Source organism: Lagenorhynchus albirostris, chromosome 20 (assembly GCF_949774975.1).
Source record: "Lagenorhynchus albirostris chromosome 20, mLagAlb1.1, whole genome shotgun sequence".
NCBI lineage: Eukaryota > Metazoa > Chordata > Mammalia > Artiodactyla > Delphinidae > Lagenorhynchus > Lagenorhynchus albirostris.
Window position 1 is genome coordinate 14,544,593 of NC_083114.1, and position 15,896 is coordinate 14,560,488.

At 37.6% G+C, this 15,896-nt stretch overlaps 1 protein-coding gene across 1 annotated transcript in view; it reads right to left on the bottom strand.

The window, feature by feature from the left end:
* CPD (carboxypeptidase D) overlaps window positions 1-15,896 on the bottom strand; it is a 66,292-nt gene that overhangs the window by 16,511 nt on the left and 33,885 nt on the right. Inside the window, exons 8-12 of the mRNA XM_060133172.1 lie at window positions 13,702-13,811; window positions 3,950-4,052; window positions 3,320-3,462; window positions 2,033-2,202; window positions 352-675 (exon numbers count right to left, since the gene is read on the bottom strand). Coding sequence (XP_059989155.1) covers window positions 352-675; window positions 2,033-2,202; window positions 3,320-3,462; window positions 3,950-4,052; window positions 13,702-13,811 — 850 coding nt within the window. The remainder of the gene's footprint in view (window positions 1-351; window positions 676-2,032; window positions 2,203-3,319; window positions 3,463-3,949; window positions 4,053-13,701; window positions 13,812-15,896) is intronic.

Genomic DNA, 15,896 nt, shown 5'->3' on the forward strand with positions numbered 1-15,896 from the left:
CACACACTGCTAAACTAACAAGTAATTCTGCTCCAATGTTTCTCATAAAAGGTTCCAAGATTCATTGTTAGAAAGATCTCCAAGCAAACATCTGTTTCAAAATAAGTGAAATCCAACTCTCTATACATTCAGCTCCCAAATATCTCTAAATAAATTACAAGAACCATTTAATGTGGCTTATGCTAAATGTAACCTCTTTAAAATGAAGAAAGAAGGAAGGAAGGAAGGAAGGGAGGGAGGGAGGAAGGGAGGGAGGGAGGGAGGGAGGGAGGGAGGAAGGAAGAAAGAGAGAGGGAAGGAGAAAGGGAGAAAGAAAGAGGAAAAAAAGGTAGCAAGAAGGGTGACACTTACTTGGTAAGATTTGTAATATGTGGGTAGTTCATCACAAGTCCTCTCAGAAACTCTGATAAGTCCTTGTATGAATGGTATCGATAAAGAGCCAGATTTGAGGAGGAGCGTAACATGAAGCCTTCCAAACCATTCTCAGCTGAAAGGTCTTTAATTAAAGTTTCAAACTCTTTAGTAGTCGGATCGCTGGCACCCTCATTGTTGGTGCTGTCCCCCTTGCCTTTCTTTGATTCATTGTTTGAATCTGTTGAAGATCGAACAAGTGTGAAGTTGACCTGAACAGCACCTTCACTGTTTACCGTCACATTCTTGGTAACTGGATTATACCTGTAATAAGGGAGACAGATTAGAGCCACGCTTCTGCAGCTGGAGTACCCAAACCCTGGGAAAACAGAGGTGTGCAGAGGATATGTGAATCCTAGAGATAAATGTGGTGCATCTCCCTAAAGGGTCAAATTGTTAACTTTGTGAGAATTTAAGATTTGTTTTAAACATTAACGAAGACCATACAAGGGTAGACTATAAAACATAAATGAGTTTTTAAGATTAAATATATGACTTCAGAAGAAAGCTCATGCTTGCAGCGTATACGCCCATATTTCCTGGAATCTGAGTTCACTTGTCTGTCATCAGGGAATATGGTGGAAAAAGTTTGAGAAGTACTAACTTAGGACATTCTCTGCCAAACGCATCATTCTTGCCCCATTTTTCAGACACCTTGATGCTTTGGTTTTTCCAATACTATGCCAAAACTGAAAAAAACCAGAATAGACTTCTTTACTCGTTAAAGTTCTAACCCATTCATTTACAGACCACTTGATATTTGAAAACCATTTTTTAAAAAAAGGTAACAATAACTTTAAATGTTTCCATGTATTTACCGTTACTTCAATGAGTGTTCAAACTAACTCTTCAGAAATAAGAGAGCTAGTAGGGGGAGGGGAAAATATTCTGTGGGAACACTTACATGTATCAAATATAAAAAAGAAAACTACAAGAGGATAAAAATTATAAGTTTCGACTAAAAAGTAAGGTGGCTCCAGTTCTAAGGTATTTGTAAAGGAGGAGGAACATAAGGAATATTAAGTTTTTTCCAAGGGAAAAGGTCATAAGTTAATTTTTTCTTTTCAAGTAAATATATCTTTGTGGTGAGAAAAACTGTAAAAAATATGAAAATGGCTTTTCTCAGAGAATTAGCAGTAAGTAAGAAAATCTCACTTGATGTGAGAAGGCAAAGGTACAATAATAAAAAATAAATGTCTGTGAAAGAGTTTTAAAAGAGTACAAATGTAAAGTGGTGGTATTTTGGGGACAACATGACTAGAAGTATGCAGAACAGAAGTCTTTTTTTCCCTACTAACAAGTACTTCCCAGAACTGTTACCCATAGTGAAGGAAATCAGTCACTATGGCTTTACATCTGGACAGGGGAAGGTGACCTGAGAGGATGAAGGTAAAAGAGGCTACTGTTCAAAGTGAATAATTTCACAGATTTCTTACATCTGACGGTTCATGTATGCACTGTGCCATCAGAGAAGAGTCAAATGTGTAACCAGCTCTAGACTTCTCAGCGTTAAACTCAAGGTTGCTTAGCCTCTACAGGGCTTTCTGGCAATAATCTTTTAGAATGGAACTATGCTTGTTTCATCTCCAAGCACTCAATTACAAAGCATTCAGTAACTCACCCTCGAGCAGATGCTGTGATTTTATAAGTTCCTGGAACCAAGAGACGCCAGTAATCTCCAGTTTTGTAAGTAGTTACTGGGTGATTAATTTCAGCAACACTAATGGTGGCATTTAATATACCTCTGCCATCTGTGGCATCTAGGACGAATCCTTTGACACCCTGATGAACCTGGATAAAGCACAAGGACACCCAGATTTTACTGATAAAGATCATCATCTAATTATTTTGGAAGTTCACATCCAAAATAACAGATTGTTAAATAATGTAAACATGTAGAACAAATAGGAATTCAGGAGCTCAGAGTAAAGCTAAATGTAACCGCCCATTAAACAAAATATTTCAGTTTCTAAAAGGCTAGTTTTTCATAAGTTAGATTTGTCTTTATCTTCCTATCAGCTATAGAAAGACATTTTGAGGACAAGTGGAGGAAATTTGAACATGGATTAGGTATTAGGTAGTATAGGGAGTTACTGTTAATTTTCTTAGGTGAGATAATAGCAATTGGAGAAGTCAGGTAGGAGAATTAACCTTATTTTTAGAAGATGTATTCCGAAATACTTTGGGATAAATATCGTAACACCTGCAATTTATACTGAAATAGTTCAACAAAAGTGTGTGTGTGTTTATATATATATAAAATACAAATGCAGCAAAGTATAAAAATTGTTAAACCGAGGTAAAGGAATAGTAGTATTTATTGTTAGTCTTATAATTTTTCCTGATGCTTACACATTTTCAGAATAAAATGTTCTAACAAATTAGTATGCAAACTCACAGCCATTATGCCATTCTACTCAGCAAAGTACTGGCACAAAGTATTAGTCTGATTATCCTAATAATTTTAACCACTATTAGCATATTTCTTATAGTCTTTACCTATTGGCCATGATGCACATCCAAACAAAAGGAAATTAATCGTTTCACAGTAAACCAATGGCGGAAAAAAAAAAAAATTACCCCATAGCCCATCTCTATCACTTGACAAATCCTTAGGCATGTACCCAATCTATAGTAGCCTTTTATAAAGACAAGGGTAAAAAGTGACCACTAACCATTAAGTGCCAAACATCATCACTATATTGTTTAATCATTTTTAACTCTTCTCTGCGCATATAAATAAACTCATTTACATCCATGAATTTTCTAGATAGATATACGAAAACATGAATAGGTCAAACTGAAATTCAAATGAGGTGTATTCTAAAATCAATGCATGAAAACCACATGTACACACAAAAATCTTCTTGCTCTTGGGAGAAATTTCATGTCACTCCAGAATCGTCACCTGTTTCAGAAACTGGATTAGAGATCTTCGATTCTGTTCCCAAAATTTGGGCAGATCTTTCTCAAATGGGTATTTCACACAACCAAGTTCAATAGTCACTTCAAAGCAGTTTGTTTGTAAATAGTTCCAGTCCTGCATACCACCTGAAGGATAAAAATTTTAAATTAGTTACTCTGAAGAAGTTCTAACTAGCTCAGATCCCAAATCGTAAGCAACATTCCTAGTAAAAAGCCAAATTCATCTTTTATCAGCATGGCTGAAAACCAATAATGCGTTCATTTGAGAGCTCTCTGATGCTTGTGGTCCAGGTAAAACATCTGTACTTTCATGTTCAGGAAGAATTCAAGTGTAGCTCACACTCTTCTTCTTAGCACATCTAAAGTTCTTTGTAATAGCCAGCAGTAAAATATAACACTTTCATGAAGTTTCAGTACATTATTTTACTCAAAGGTCAAAGTACACCAAATATTAAAAATAGTTGAAATGGTAAATTGAATGTTTTAAACTATTTATACAATATTTTTAAAAGAATGATTCTTTCTCAAAATTAAAAAATCAGTAACAAGCAGTACCATCCAGGGGGACAGAAAATCCATCAAGTTATACGGCCTTAATATAAAAAATGTTTACCTGGGACATTGTACCAACTGGCTCCATTTGTTATTCCATGAGGAAAATATTCATTAGGGTACATATTCTTGCAAGGTCTACCTTGAAACATCTGGGAATTTTCCTGGGGAAAAAAAAAAGAATCTTTACTTGTATTTGTTTGTATCTGCATCAAAAAACATGGGAAGGATAAAGAAAGATAGGAAGAGTGTTTAACAATACAGTATATGTGGGGGTGGATGGAGTCATGGGAAGCAGTGACTTTCTACCTATTTTTTAAAATCAAAGCTAAACAGTTTATGCTCTGTAAAAAAAAAAAGTGAAGACTTCATTTATTACTTGTAATTACAAGTAATATAAAAATCCAACCTAACCCCTCTCAAAAACAAAAACAACACTGTTCATATCCGTACTTTCATTTCATGATCTCAAGAAGCTTAAAGTCCAAAAGAGGTAATTCACACACAATGGAAAGTAGGCATCTTTCTCTGACTTCTTGGGGACTAAGGTAGCCCCGCTGTGCTTTGACTGCACTCTGTACAATTATTTTATCCTGTTAAAACTGGTTGCACCTCTTCTCCCCCTAAAGACAATACACTACTCCTTGAAATAGTTTGTGTCTTTGTGTCCTCGGCATCCAGCAGTGTCTACATAGCACGTGTGCAATTGCTTGTTCAATGGAGAGTAAGAAAAACTGCCACAGAGGCACAAATAAACACTACTGGGAGCTAGAGGAGAGAAAGATTATTTCTGACTAGAGTGGCAGGGGAATTTTCCTGAAGAAATTAAGCTTTGAAAGGTGGTCAAAACTTCATTTCTCTCTTTTGTAAATAGAAAAAGAAAAAAAGTACAGAAAAGTGTAAAGAGAAAAGTAATTTCTCACTTTCCCATCACTGAGAATTAACCATTTAACTTTAAAATATACAAAACAACCCCCTTTCGTAAACTTGACATACCAATTACAGGCTTATGATCCCACCAATGTTATCAAATGAAAGCTATTGTTTTAGGTTACTGGAATATTTGTGTACATGCTCTTTTGCTCTCTGGTTTTTCCACTAAACACTTGCACACATCTTCTATGTCTCTATATCCCTATCTCCATTTCCATCAATATCTATCCATTTGATTATAAATTATATAGATGTACTACTGTACTAATTAATATAGTATGTATATTACAAACCTGCATTAAAAAAACATTTTAAAAACAGAACGTCTAATATAGTCTTCCTACATCTTAACGGATCATCTAGTATAAAACCCACTCTAGACACCACAGTTCTAGGCAATTACTGTTAACATTTTGACTTTATTCTCAGAGCAATAAGGAACTTGTGAAGATTTCTGATGGAAGGGTGATATATGATATATTCATGGCTCTAGGAAGTTTATTCCAATAATAATGTGAAAAAATGGACCAAAGCCAGGGAGACTCATCAGAGTACTACTGAAATAATCCAACTGAGAGATAATGAGCATCTGAAAGGTTATGACAGATAGGTTTTACCATGTGTATTTTACCATCTTCTTTAATTCTCACTACTCTACTTTGATAATCTTTTTTGAAAAAACTAATTAAAAATTTTAAAGCAGTTTGACAACTTAGAGAAGATAGGGGGTGAGGATGTAGGTGTCCAGTCTCAGTCCATATATAGAATCTAAAATATATACCAAGACAGTAAATGATTCTCTTCTTTTTGCTTGGCTATAGTCTCTAATCTTTTTATAATAACTTTCATTATATGAAACAACTTTTTAAAGAGGCATTTACATAGTGGTGACAGCTAAAGCAACTGGATGCAATTGCCAAGACAGTAAAAATGGCTAAGGACAGAATATGGAGGCGGGAAAAAAAGTAAAAGAGAGAGGTTGAGCCACTGAAAGAGAAAAAAGGAAGCAAAGCTCTCTGCTATATAATGTAACAGAGATCAAGGGAAGAAGACAAGAGCGTTAGACTTCAGAGGTCAAGAACATTTAAAAAAAATAGACTTCTGGTAACCTTTGAGGGGGCACTTCCAGGTAAAACAATGTAGGCAGAAGACAGATGACAAGAAACAGGCATGAGAGAACAATAATGAAGTGGAGATAAGCAGAGACTATTCACTTTTCTTATTCTTTTCTTTTGACTTCTTTTGAACTAATTTTAGAGTTGCAGAAAAGTTGCAAAAATAGTACAGAGAGTTTTATATACCTTTGATCCAGCTTTCCCTGATGTTAGCATCTTATATAACCATAGCACAATGATCAAAACAAGGAAATTAACACTGGCATGATACTATTAACTAAAAAACCTATATTTTATTCAAATATCACCAGTCTTCCACTAATGCCTCCTTGAAATTTTCTCTTCACTTATGTCACACTGTATAGCTCCATTTTCTCACTTTCACTTAATTGAATTCATTGAATTTCATTATACTTAAAATATAATAAAAGTTATTGTAGAAAGATTAGAAAATTGAGGCAAGTCAAAAGAAAAAAATATAAACCTAGAGATCACCAATCATTTAATATTTTGGCATATAACTTTTGACGTTTTTTTAGCCTACATATGAACTGAGCATGGATACCCCACCCCTGAGTCTTCTCTAGGTTCTCAAAATCTGCTTTATTGAAATATAATTCACACCCCACACAACTCACGCATTTGAAGTATACAACTCAATGGTCCTTGGTATATTCACTCAGTTGTGTGACCATCGCCACAGTAAATTTTAGGACATTTTCATGACCCCAAAATAAACCTGTACCCATCAGCACTCCCCATTTCCTCCCAACCTCTTCCCTGCCCGTCCCTACATCCCAAGCCCAAGGCAATTACCAGTCTATTTTCTGTCTCTATGGATTTGCCTATTCTGGACATTTCATATAAACGGAATCACACAATATGTAGTCTCTTGTGACTGGCTGCTTTCACCTAGCATGTTTTCAAGGGTCATCTAAGTTGTAGTTTGTATCAGTACTTTACTTTTTTATGACTGAATAGTATTCCATTGCATGGATATATCACATTTTGTTTATCCACTTATCACTTGATGGACATGTGGGTTGTGTCCATTTTGGCTATTATGAATAATGCTGCTATGAACATTTGTGTACAAGTTTTGTGTGGGCTATGTTTTCATTTCTCTTGGACATATACTTAGGAGTGGGATTGTCAGGCCATACGATAATTCTATATTTAACATTTTGAGGAACCGCAATTGTTTTCCAAAGCAGTTGTACCATTTTACATTCCCACCAGCAATGCACAAGGGTTCCAATTTCTCCACATCCTTACCAACCCTTGTTCTTTTCTTTTTTTTTTTAAACTATAGTCATCTTAGTGGGTAAAAAGTAGTATCTCGTTGTTTTGATTTGCATTTCCCTTTTTGTGAGCTTGTCGGTCATTTGTATATTTCTTTGGAGAAATGTGTATTCAGATTCTTTGCCCATTTTTCAATTGGATTGTCTTTTTATTATTTAGTTGTAAGAGTTCATTATATATTTTAGATATAAGATCCTTATCAGATATATGGTATTCTCCTATGCTGTGTGTTGTCTTTTTACTTCCTTGATTATTATCTGTTACATGTTGAATTATGTCTCCTCCAAAAGATATGTTGAAGTCCTAACCCCCAAAACCTCATAATGTGACTTAATGTATTTAATTACAGAGGTAATCAAATACATTTAATGTATTTAATTACAGAGGTAATCAAGTTAAAATGAGGTAATTACAGTAGGCCCTAATCCAATATGACTGGTATCTTTATAAAAAGGGAAAATTTGGACACAGACAACAGGGAGAATGCCATGTGAAGACAGAGGACTGGGATAATCCATCTAGAAACCAATCAATGGCAAAGACTGCCAGAAAAACACCAGAAGCTAGGAAGAGGCAAGGAAGGATTCCCTTCCAGGTTTCAAGGGAGCATGGCCCTGCCAACATCTTGATTTTGGACTTCTAGATTCTAGAACTGTGAGACGGAAAATTGTTACCGCAGTTTTAGGAAACTAACACAACAACAACAAAAATGTATTAAAGTTTGCAACAAAAATGTATTAAAGTTTGATGATGTCCAGTAAAGTTTGATGATGTCCAGTATGTCTTTTTTCTGTCACTTGTGCTTTTGATGTCACATCTAGGAAACCATTGTCTAACCCAAGGTCACAAAAATTTATTTCTATATTTTTTCCTAAAAGTCTTACAGTTTACATTTAGGTCTATGATCCATTTTGAGATTATTTTGGGGTATGATATGAGGAAGAGGTCCAAATTTATTCTTTTGTATGTGAATATCCAGTTTTCCATAACCATTTAGTGAAAAGATTTTTCTATACTCATTGAATTGTCTTGGTGCTCTTATTGAAAAATCAACTGACCATAAATGTAAGAGTTTATTTCTGGACTATCAATTCTATTTCTTTGATGTGTATATGTCCATCTTTTTTTTTTAACATCTTTATTGGAGTATAATTGATTGCTCTACAATGGTGTGTTAATTTCTGCTTTATAACAAAATGAATCACCATTACATATACATATATCCCCATATCTCCTCCCTCCCACCCTCCCTATTCCAACCCTCTCGGTGGTCACAAAGCACCGAGCTGATCTCCCTGTGCTATGCAGCTGCTTCCCACTAGCTATCGATTTTACATTTGGTAGCGTATATATGTCAATGCTACCCCCTCATTTCATCCCAGCTTACCCTCCCCCCCCCCGCATCCTCAAGTCCATTCTCTATGTCTGCATCTTTATTCCTGTCCTGCCCCTAGGTTCTTCAGAACCATTTTTTTTTTTTTAAGATTCCACATATTTGTGTTAGCATACGGTATTTGTTTTTCTCTGACTTACTTCACTCTGTATGACAGACTCTAGGTCCATTCACCTCACTACAAATAACTCAATTTCGTTTCTTCTTATGGCTGAGTAATATTCCGTTGTATATATGTGCCATGTATATGTCCATCTTTATTCCCGTATCACAGTGTCTTAATTACCACAGTCTTGAAGTAAGTTTGAAATTGGGAGACGTGAGGTCTTTAGCCCTTACAATTTATTCTTCACTTTAGAGATAATTTTCTTTTTCTTCCATTACTTTCCTGAATTCTATCAACTCTCTTTCATTTCTTCCTGTTTCTTTTTTCATTCCTGTTTTAATTTTTTAAATATCTGAGCCTATGTGGTTTTTCATATTCTCAGTGTGTGTTTGGGTATAGTCAATCTGCCTGGAGTGTAAACTTATAGTTTTCTTCTGCTTCTTGATTGTTTTTTGGTAGTGGTAAGGTTTCCTCAGGTGATATGTGTGAAATTCCATTTCCTGATTTTTTTCTGCAATGGTTCTTCATGGGTTTTTTTACCTCTTGTTCATTTTTTTTTTTTGCGGTATGCAGGCCTCTCACTGCTGTGGCCTCTTCCGTTGCGGAGCACAGGCTCTGGACGCGCAGGCTCAGCGGCCATGGCTCATGGGCCCAGCCGCTCCGCGGCGTGTGGGATCTTCCCGGACTGGGGCACGAACCCGTGTCCCCTGCATCGGCAGGCGGACTCTCAACCACTGCGCCACCAGGGAAGCCCCCTCTTGTTCATTTTTATTATACTGAGTTGTTTCACATGATTACTAGTTAATGGTGCCCTTTTTCTGTCAGTCTAGAAGTCAAGGTATTTTAATGTGATTTTTGTTTGTTTGTTTGCTTATTTGCCTTGGTATAAGGGTGGAGCTCTGAGTCCACTGATTTTATGGTTCTCTTCTGTCTTGGACAATGCTACATTTCCCCCCTTTTCTCTTTCCCCTTCACTATCTAATTGTCAAAGGCCACTTCTTCATTTCTTTTTGCTTTTCTTCTCTCCCAGAAGTTGGGAGATTGGAAGATTCTCCTTTAAATCCAGCTTTCCTTTTAAATTGTGCCTATTCCTTTAAGTACACCAGGTCCTTTAATTTGCATGTACTTTGAAACCTCTTCCCTATATTCCAGTGCTTTCATCTGCCCAGTTACTATCTTAGTATTTTCAGATTTAGGTTTCAGATGTAGCGTGTTTTCAATGTTTGGTGGTCCTTTCGAATCACCTTTATGCCTGCTGTTCCTTAAAGCCCCCTCTTTTGTCTTCACCAATTTTCTTGGTCTGCTTTTCCTTACCATGAAGCCTTGTGGCAGGGGAAAGGTGGCTGGGCGCACAACAGATCATGATAGATCACAGTCAAGAGAAAGGAGGCTGGAGTAATGATTGAGGAATTTAATTGTCACCTTCCCATTTACAACAGAAGAAACAAAGACAAAGAGGAGGTAGGGTGCTGTGGGATCAAGAAATGAAGAAGCGTGATCAGCCAAGATGGTGGAGTAGAAAGACCCTGAGCTCACCTCCTCTCACGAGCACACCAAACTCACAACTATTTGCAGAACCACCATCAGTGCAAAAGACCGAAACCTATCAGAAAAGATCTTCTACAACTAAAGACATAAAGAAGGAATCACAACAAGATGGGTTGTGGACCATCTCGGACTCGTGATATAGTCAAGTCCCATACCCATGGGTGGGCGGCCCACAGAGTGGAGAATAATTATATTGCAGAGGTTTTCCCACAGGAGTGAGAGTTCTGAATCCCCATCCCGCTCTCCAGCCCGGGGTCCTGCATAGGGAAGATGAGCCTCTAGAGCATCTGGCTCTAAAGGCCAGTGAGGCTTAATTTCAAGAGTCCCACAGGACTGGGGGAAACAGAAACTTCACTCTTAAAGGGCGCACACAAAATCTCACACACTCTGGGAGCCAGGACGAAAGCAGTAATTTGATAGGAGCCTGGGTCAGACCTACCTGCTGATCTTGGAAAGTGCCTTGGGGAGGCGGAGGGCAGCTGCAGCTCACCCTAGGGACATAGACACTGGTGGCAGCCATTTTGGGGACCTCCTTCTACTGCATGGACACTGGTGCTGGCAGGCACCCCTGTGGAATCCTCCCTCTGGCTCATTAATGCCAATACCTGGCCCCGACCCAACAACCAACCTGTAGGTGCCAGTGCTGGGATGCCTCAGGCCAAGTAACTAACCTGGCAGAGACACAGCCCCACCCATCAGCAGACAGGCTGCCAGAAGATCTCCTGAACCCACAGTTGCCTCTGGAAATAGCCCTGCCCACCAGAGGGCCCAGGACCCAGCTCCACTCACCAGTGAGAAGGCACCAGTCCCAGACTCCCCTGGGCCCTGACCCTGCCCTCCAGGAAGCCCACTGTAGCCTGTGGACCAGCTTCACCCACCAGGGGGCAGACACCAGACATGAGAAAACTGCAATCATCAACAGATGAATGGATAAATAAGCTGTGATACACACACACACACACACACACACACACACACACACACACACACACACACACAGCGGAGTACTACTCAGCCATAAAAAAGAATGAAATTTTGGCACTTGCAACAACATGGTTGGACTTGGAGGGCATTATGCTAAGTGAAATAAGTCATATAGAGAAAGACAAATACTGTATGATATCACTTATATGTGGAATCTAAAAAACACAACAAATTAGTGAATATACCAAAAAAGAAACAGACTCACAGATATAGAGAACAAACTAGTGATTACCAGTGGGGAGAGGGAAGGGGGGAGGGGTAATGTAGGAGTAGGGGATTAAGAGGTACAAACTATTATGTATAAAATAAGGTACAAGGATATATTGTATAACACAGGGAATATAGCCAATATTTTATAATGACTACAAATGGAGTATAAACCTTAAAATTGTGAATCACTATATTACATACCTGTAACTTATATAATATTATACATCAAATGTACTTTAATTTAAAAGAATTAGGAGGAAAAAAAGAAATGCAGAATATGGGTAAAATACAAATAAACAATAATTGAGAAGACAGAATCAGAATGAACACACATCAGATTATTCACAGTTCCACTTTAGTTCAAGGCAAAGTGATCTACTGAGACTAAGACAAAGCTAGGATTAGAAGGCTCAGGAAGAGGATGAAGGCTCAGAATCACCATAGTGGGAAGTGAGCCACGGAGTCACGTAGCAAAATGTGAAATATTGCCAGGTAGAACTGAGGGCTCAGCTGAGGTTAGAGAGCACTATATATACATAGTGTAGTCAATTGCCATGACTATGTGACTTTTCTGGGATGTAGAAGAGAGATGATTGTAATTACTAAGGGTTGGACATTGGCAAGGCAGGTATGTCAAAAGGGTATAAAAGATCCTAAGGTGTAGGTGAGTGCATCACTGAAAGGTATGTCCATAGGTGTAGGCTGGGTAGAAAGGAAATCAAATCAAAAGGGTCAAGGTCAAAGAAATATAAAAAGAGGCTAAGGAATGAGAAGTTACAAAGAGGATGAAAAGTGGAACTATAATAATGGACAGAATGTGATGGGGATATGTGTATAATCTGATCACTTAGTTTTTATTTTGATGATTGGAGGGTATCTCATTTTTGTTTCATTATTTCATGTACATCCCTCTAAAACGGCATGCCCAAACAGAAGACAACTACACTTTAAGGTGAAATAATAGATGTACTCCCCTATTAGAAACTCTGAACAATCTCACAAGATGCACTTGCAGAGAATGAGGGAGTGGGAAAAATAGAATGACAGAAAGGTGTGATTACAGAGCATAGAGCTGCAGTAATAATCTTCATTTATCTATGACCAATAAAGTCACAGACTGAGTCAGTAGTAAGACCAAAAACTGAAACTAGCAAGCCTAGTTCCCAAGCCTCAACTTTTAACATGCTTTCTAAGAACAACTTTTAAACTAAAATTTCACACATACATACACACACAAATATAACATTTCTGATTATGAAAGTAATGTGTGTTCATTATAGGAAGTTTAGAAAATACAGAAATTTCTACTTGCTCCTTTGCAATGTTACAACTAGGCTCTTAAATACCTTAGACCAGGGGTCCCCAACCCACAGGCTGTGGACTGGTACCAGTCCCTGGTCTGTTAGGAACCGGGCCACACAGCAGGAGGTGAGCGGCCACCAAGTGAGCAAAGCTTCATCTGCCGCTCCCCATCACTCGCATTACTGCCTAAACCACCCCCCACTCCCCACCCCTGTCCGTGGAAAAACTGTCTTCCCCGAAACTGGTCCCTGGTGCCACAAAGGTTGGAGACCACTTCCTTAGACTATAGGTTGGCAATTTTTTTCTGTAAAGGGTCAGATAGTAAAAACTTTTGGCTTTACAGGCTCTAAAGTGTCTGTTGCAATGACTCAACCCTGCCCTCTGCATCTATTGAGATGATTACAGCGTTTTTCTTCTTTAGTCTGTTAATATGGTGAATTACACTGACTTATTTTCAAATGTTAAACAAGGAAGCAGCAATGGACAATATTTTAAAGAATGGATGTGCTGTATGTCAATAAAACTGTATTTACAAGAACAGGTGGTAGGCTGGATTTAGTCCCAGAGCTGTAACTTGTCAACCCCACCTTAGACTACTTTACAAGGTTTATATTTAAGTACTTCTCAAATGAAATAAACTAGCAGTTTGTTTAATTTATTATGTTCCAGGTACTGTGCTAAAAGCTGTAGATGAAAAGACATTACCTGAACTTCATGGCTAATGGGGAAACACATGCAGTATGTTTAAAAGTGAGGTGGGAAACAGAGGAGAAAAAGAGGTAAGGTTGTCTGAAAGGAATCACGGAAGGCTTAACAGAGAAGAAAGCACTTGACCTGAGTCTTGTAGGACTTCGTTTTAACGCATTTTTTTAAATGAAAAATGAATTTTTATAGCATTTTATGTTTAAGCACAAGCCTACCTTGGAATAAGAAAGTGCTATTTGTTGAAATACAGCATCATCTGGTGATTTACTGTATGTGGCAAGCCCTTGTTCATCATCATCAAAAGGGTAGTTAACCACCAAAGAACCTATGAGGGAAATGAGCAAAATGTATTGTGTTATTTCTTTCAAGATGGAGCATTAACATAAAGTAAGCTTTTCACAGTACTGCCAGAGACAGGAAACCAATACAAATTTCCAAGGTTAATTTCCTCAATAGAAATGAAAAAGTTGCTAATTTCCTCAATAGAAAATCAAAGTGGATAAATAAAATATTAAATAGCTATGCATGACACTTAAAGACTGCCTTAACTGGAAAGGTCTTGGGAGTCTGCCTGAACTTACAGGCATACTTTACATGTCAGAACTGAAACCAGAAGTATACAGCCTTAATTTAAACAATTTTACTTTTATAATATTTAGGATCAGAAAAATTGAGCAAAATTTGGTACTTTTTCACTAAAATTCAGACATTTATAAGGTCATGTCATGGAATTTTAAACTAAGAAAGGACCCTTGAAGTCCGATTAACCCACCCTCTTCATTTTGCCGATGTGGAGTCTAAAATGGAGAGGCTAAACAACAAATGTATGGATAGTAGAGCCAGTCCTGACCTTCATTCAGAAAAAAAAGGCTAAAAATTTCTCTTATGCTCATATTATAAATTAGTCAACTGGAGTTATATCATATGATTTTTCATGACCTAAAATACAGAGAGTGATGTTTTAAAACATATATAAAGGATATCAACTCCCTTCATGCTTCCCCTAGGACATAAAGCAATTAGGGTGCTTCTCAGGCAGGAGCCCTGAGCCCACCTCCCCCACCATAGGATCAAATCCCTTATTTTCCTATTAGTCACATCATTTTCATTTGTCCATGTGCCCATTTATTCTGCCTTGATTAGGCCATTCATCTTTGCCTTTTTTGGCATGCCACTTCCTGGGCATGGAAGTGAAGGAACAAATTCAACTTGAATCCAGATGAAGTAATCCTGTGATAACAAATACCAGCAAACATTCATATATTTAAAAAAATTTTTCTTTAAGAAACAAGTATGAAGAACTAGCTCATTTTATTCCCCAAAATAGTTCTAACAAGATAAGTGTACTTCAACACCTGTTCTTAGACAAATTACTCCAAAAAAATTTAATTTCACCCTGGATCTATGACTCATGCCTAAAAGTTACAACAAAAAAAAGTCAACTTCTACTTAATATTGTCTTTCAAATGGCTAATTTTATAAGGGAAAAAAAAAAGTCATAAAAGACTTACAATACTCCTACAAAAGTTTATTTAAAAAATAAACAGTATTGGGACTTCCCTGGTGACGCAGTGGTTGGGAATCCACCTGCCAATGTAGGGGACACGGGTTCAAGGCCTGGTCTGGGACCGTGGAGCAACTGGGCCCGTGCGCCACAACTGCTGAGCCTGCGCTCTGGAGCCCGCGCGCCTAGAGCCTGGCTCAGCAACGGGAGAGGCCACCGCAATGAGAGCGCCACGCACCACAACAAGGGCTTGCCCCCACTCCCCGCAACTAGAGAGAGCCCGCGCGCAGCAATGAAGACCCAACGCAGCCAAGAATGAATGAATGAATGAATAAATAAATAAATAAAAATTAGTATCAACACAAAGAGCATTAGCTATTTTAAAAAAGATAAATCTGACTTCATCAATATTAAAAATTTTGTGTATCAAAGGACATTATTAAGAAAGTTAAAGTAAACCTATAGAATGGGAGAAAATATTTGCAAATCAGCAATTTGACAAGGGTCTAGAATCCAGACTATATAAAGAAGTCCTGCAACTCAACAAAAAGATGAAAAACCCAATTAACAATGGGCAAAAGACTTGAACAGATATTTCTCCAAATAAGATATACAAACGGCCAACAAGCACACAAAAAGATGCTCAGCATCATTAGCCGTCAGGGAAATGCAAATCTAAATTTCAGTGAGATATCACCTTTCACCCACTAAAACGGCTATAATCAAAAAAAAAAAATTAACAAGGTAAGGATGTGGAAAAACTAGAACCCTCATACATTGCTGGTGGGAATATAAAATGGTTCTGCTACTGTGGAAGTTTGGCATCAAAGAGCTAAACACGGAATTACCATATGATGGTATTTCCATCAAAAAGCCAAACATAGGATAACCCAAAAGAATTGAAAA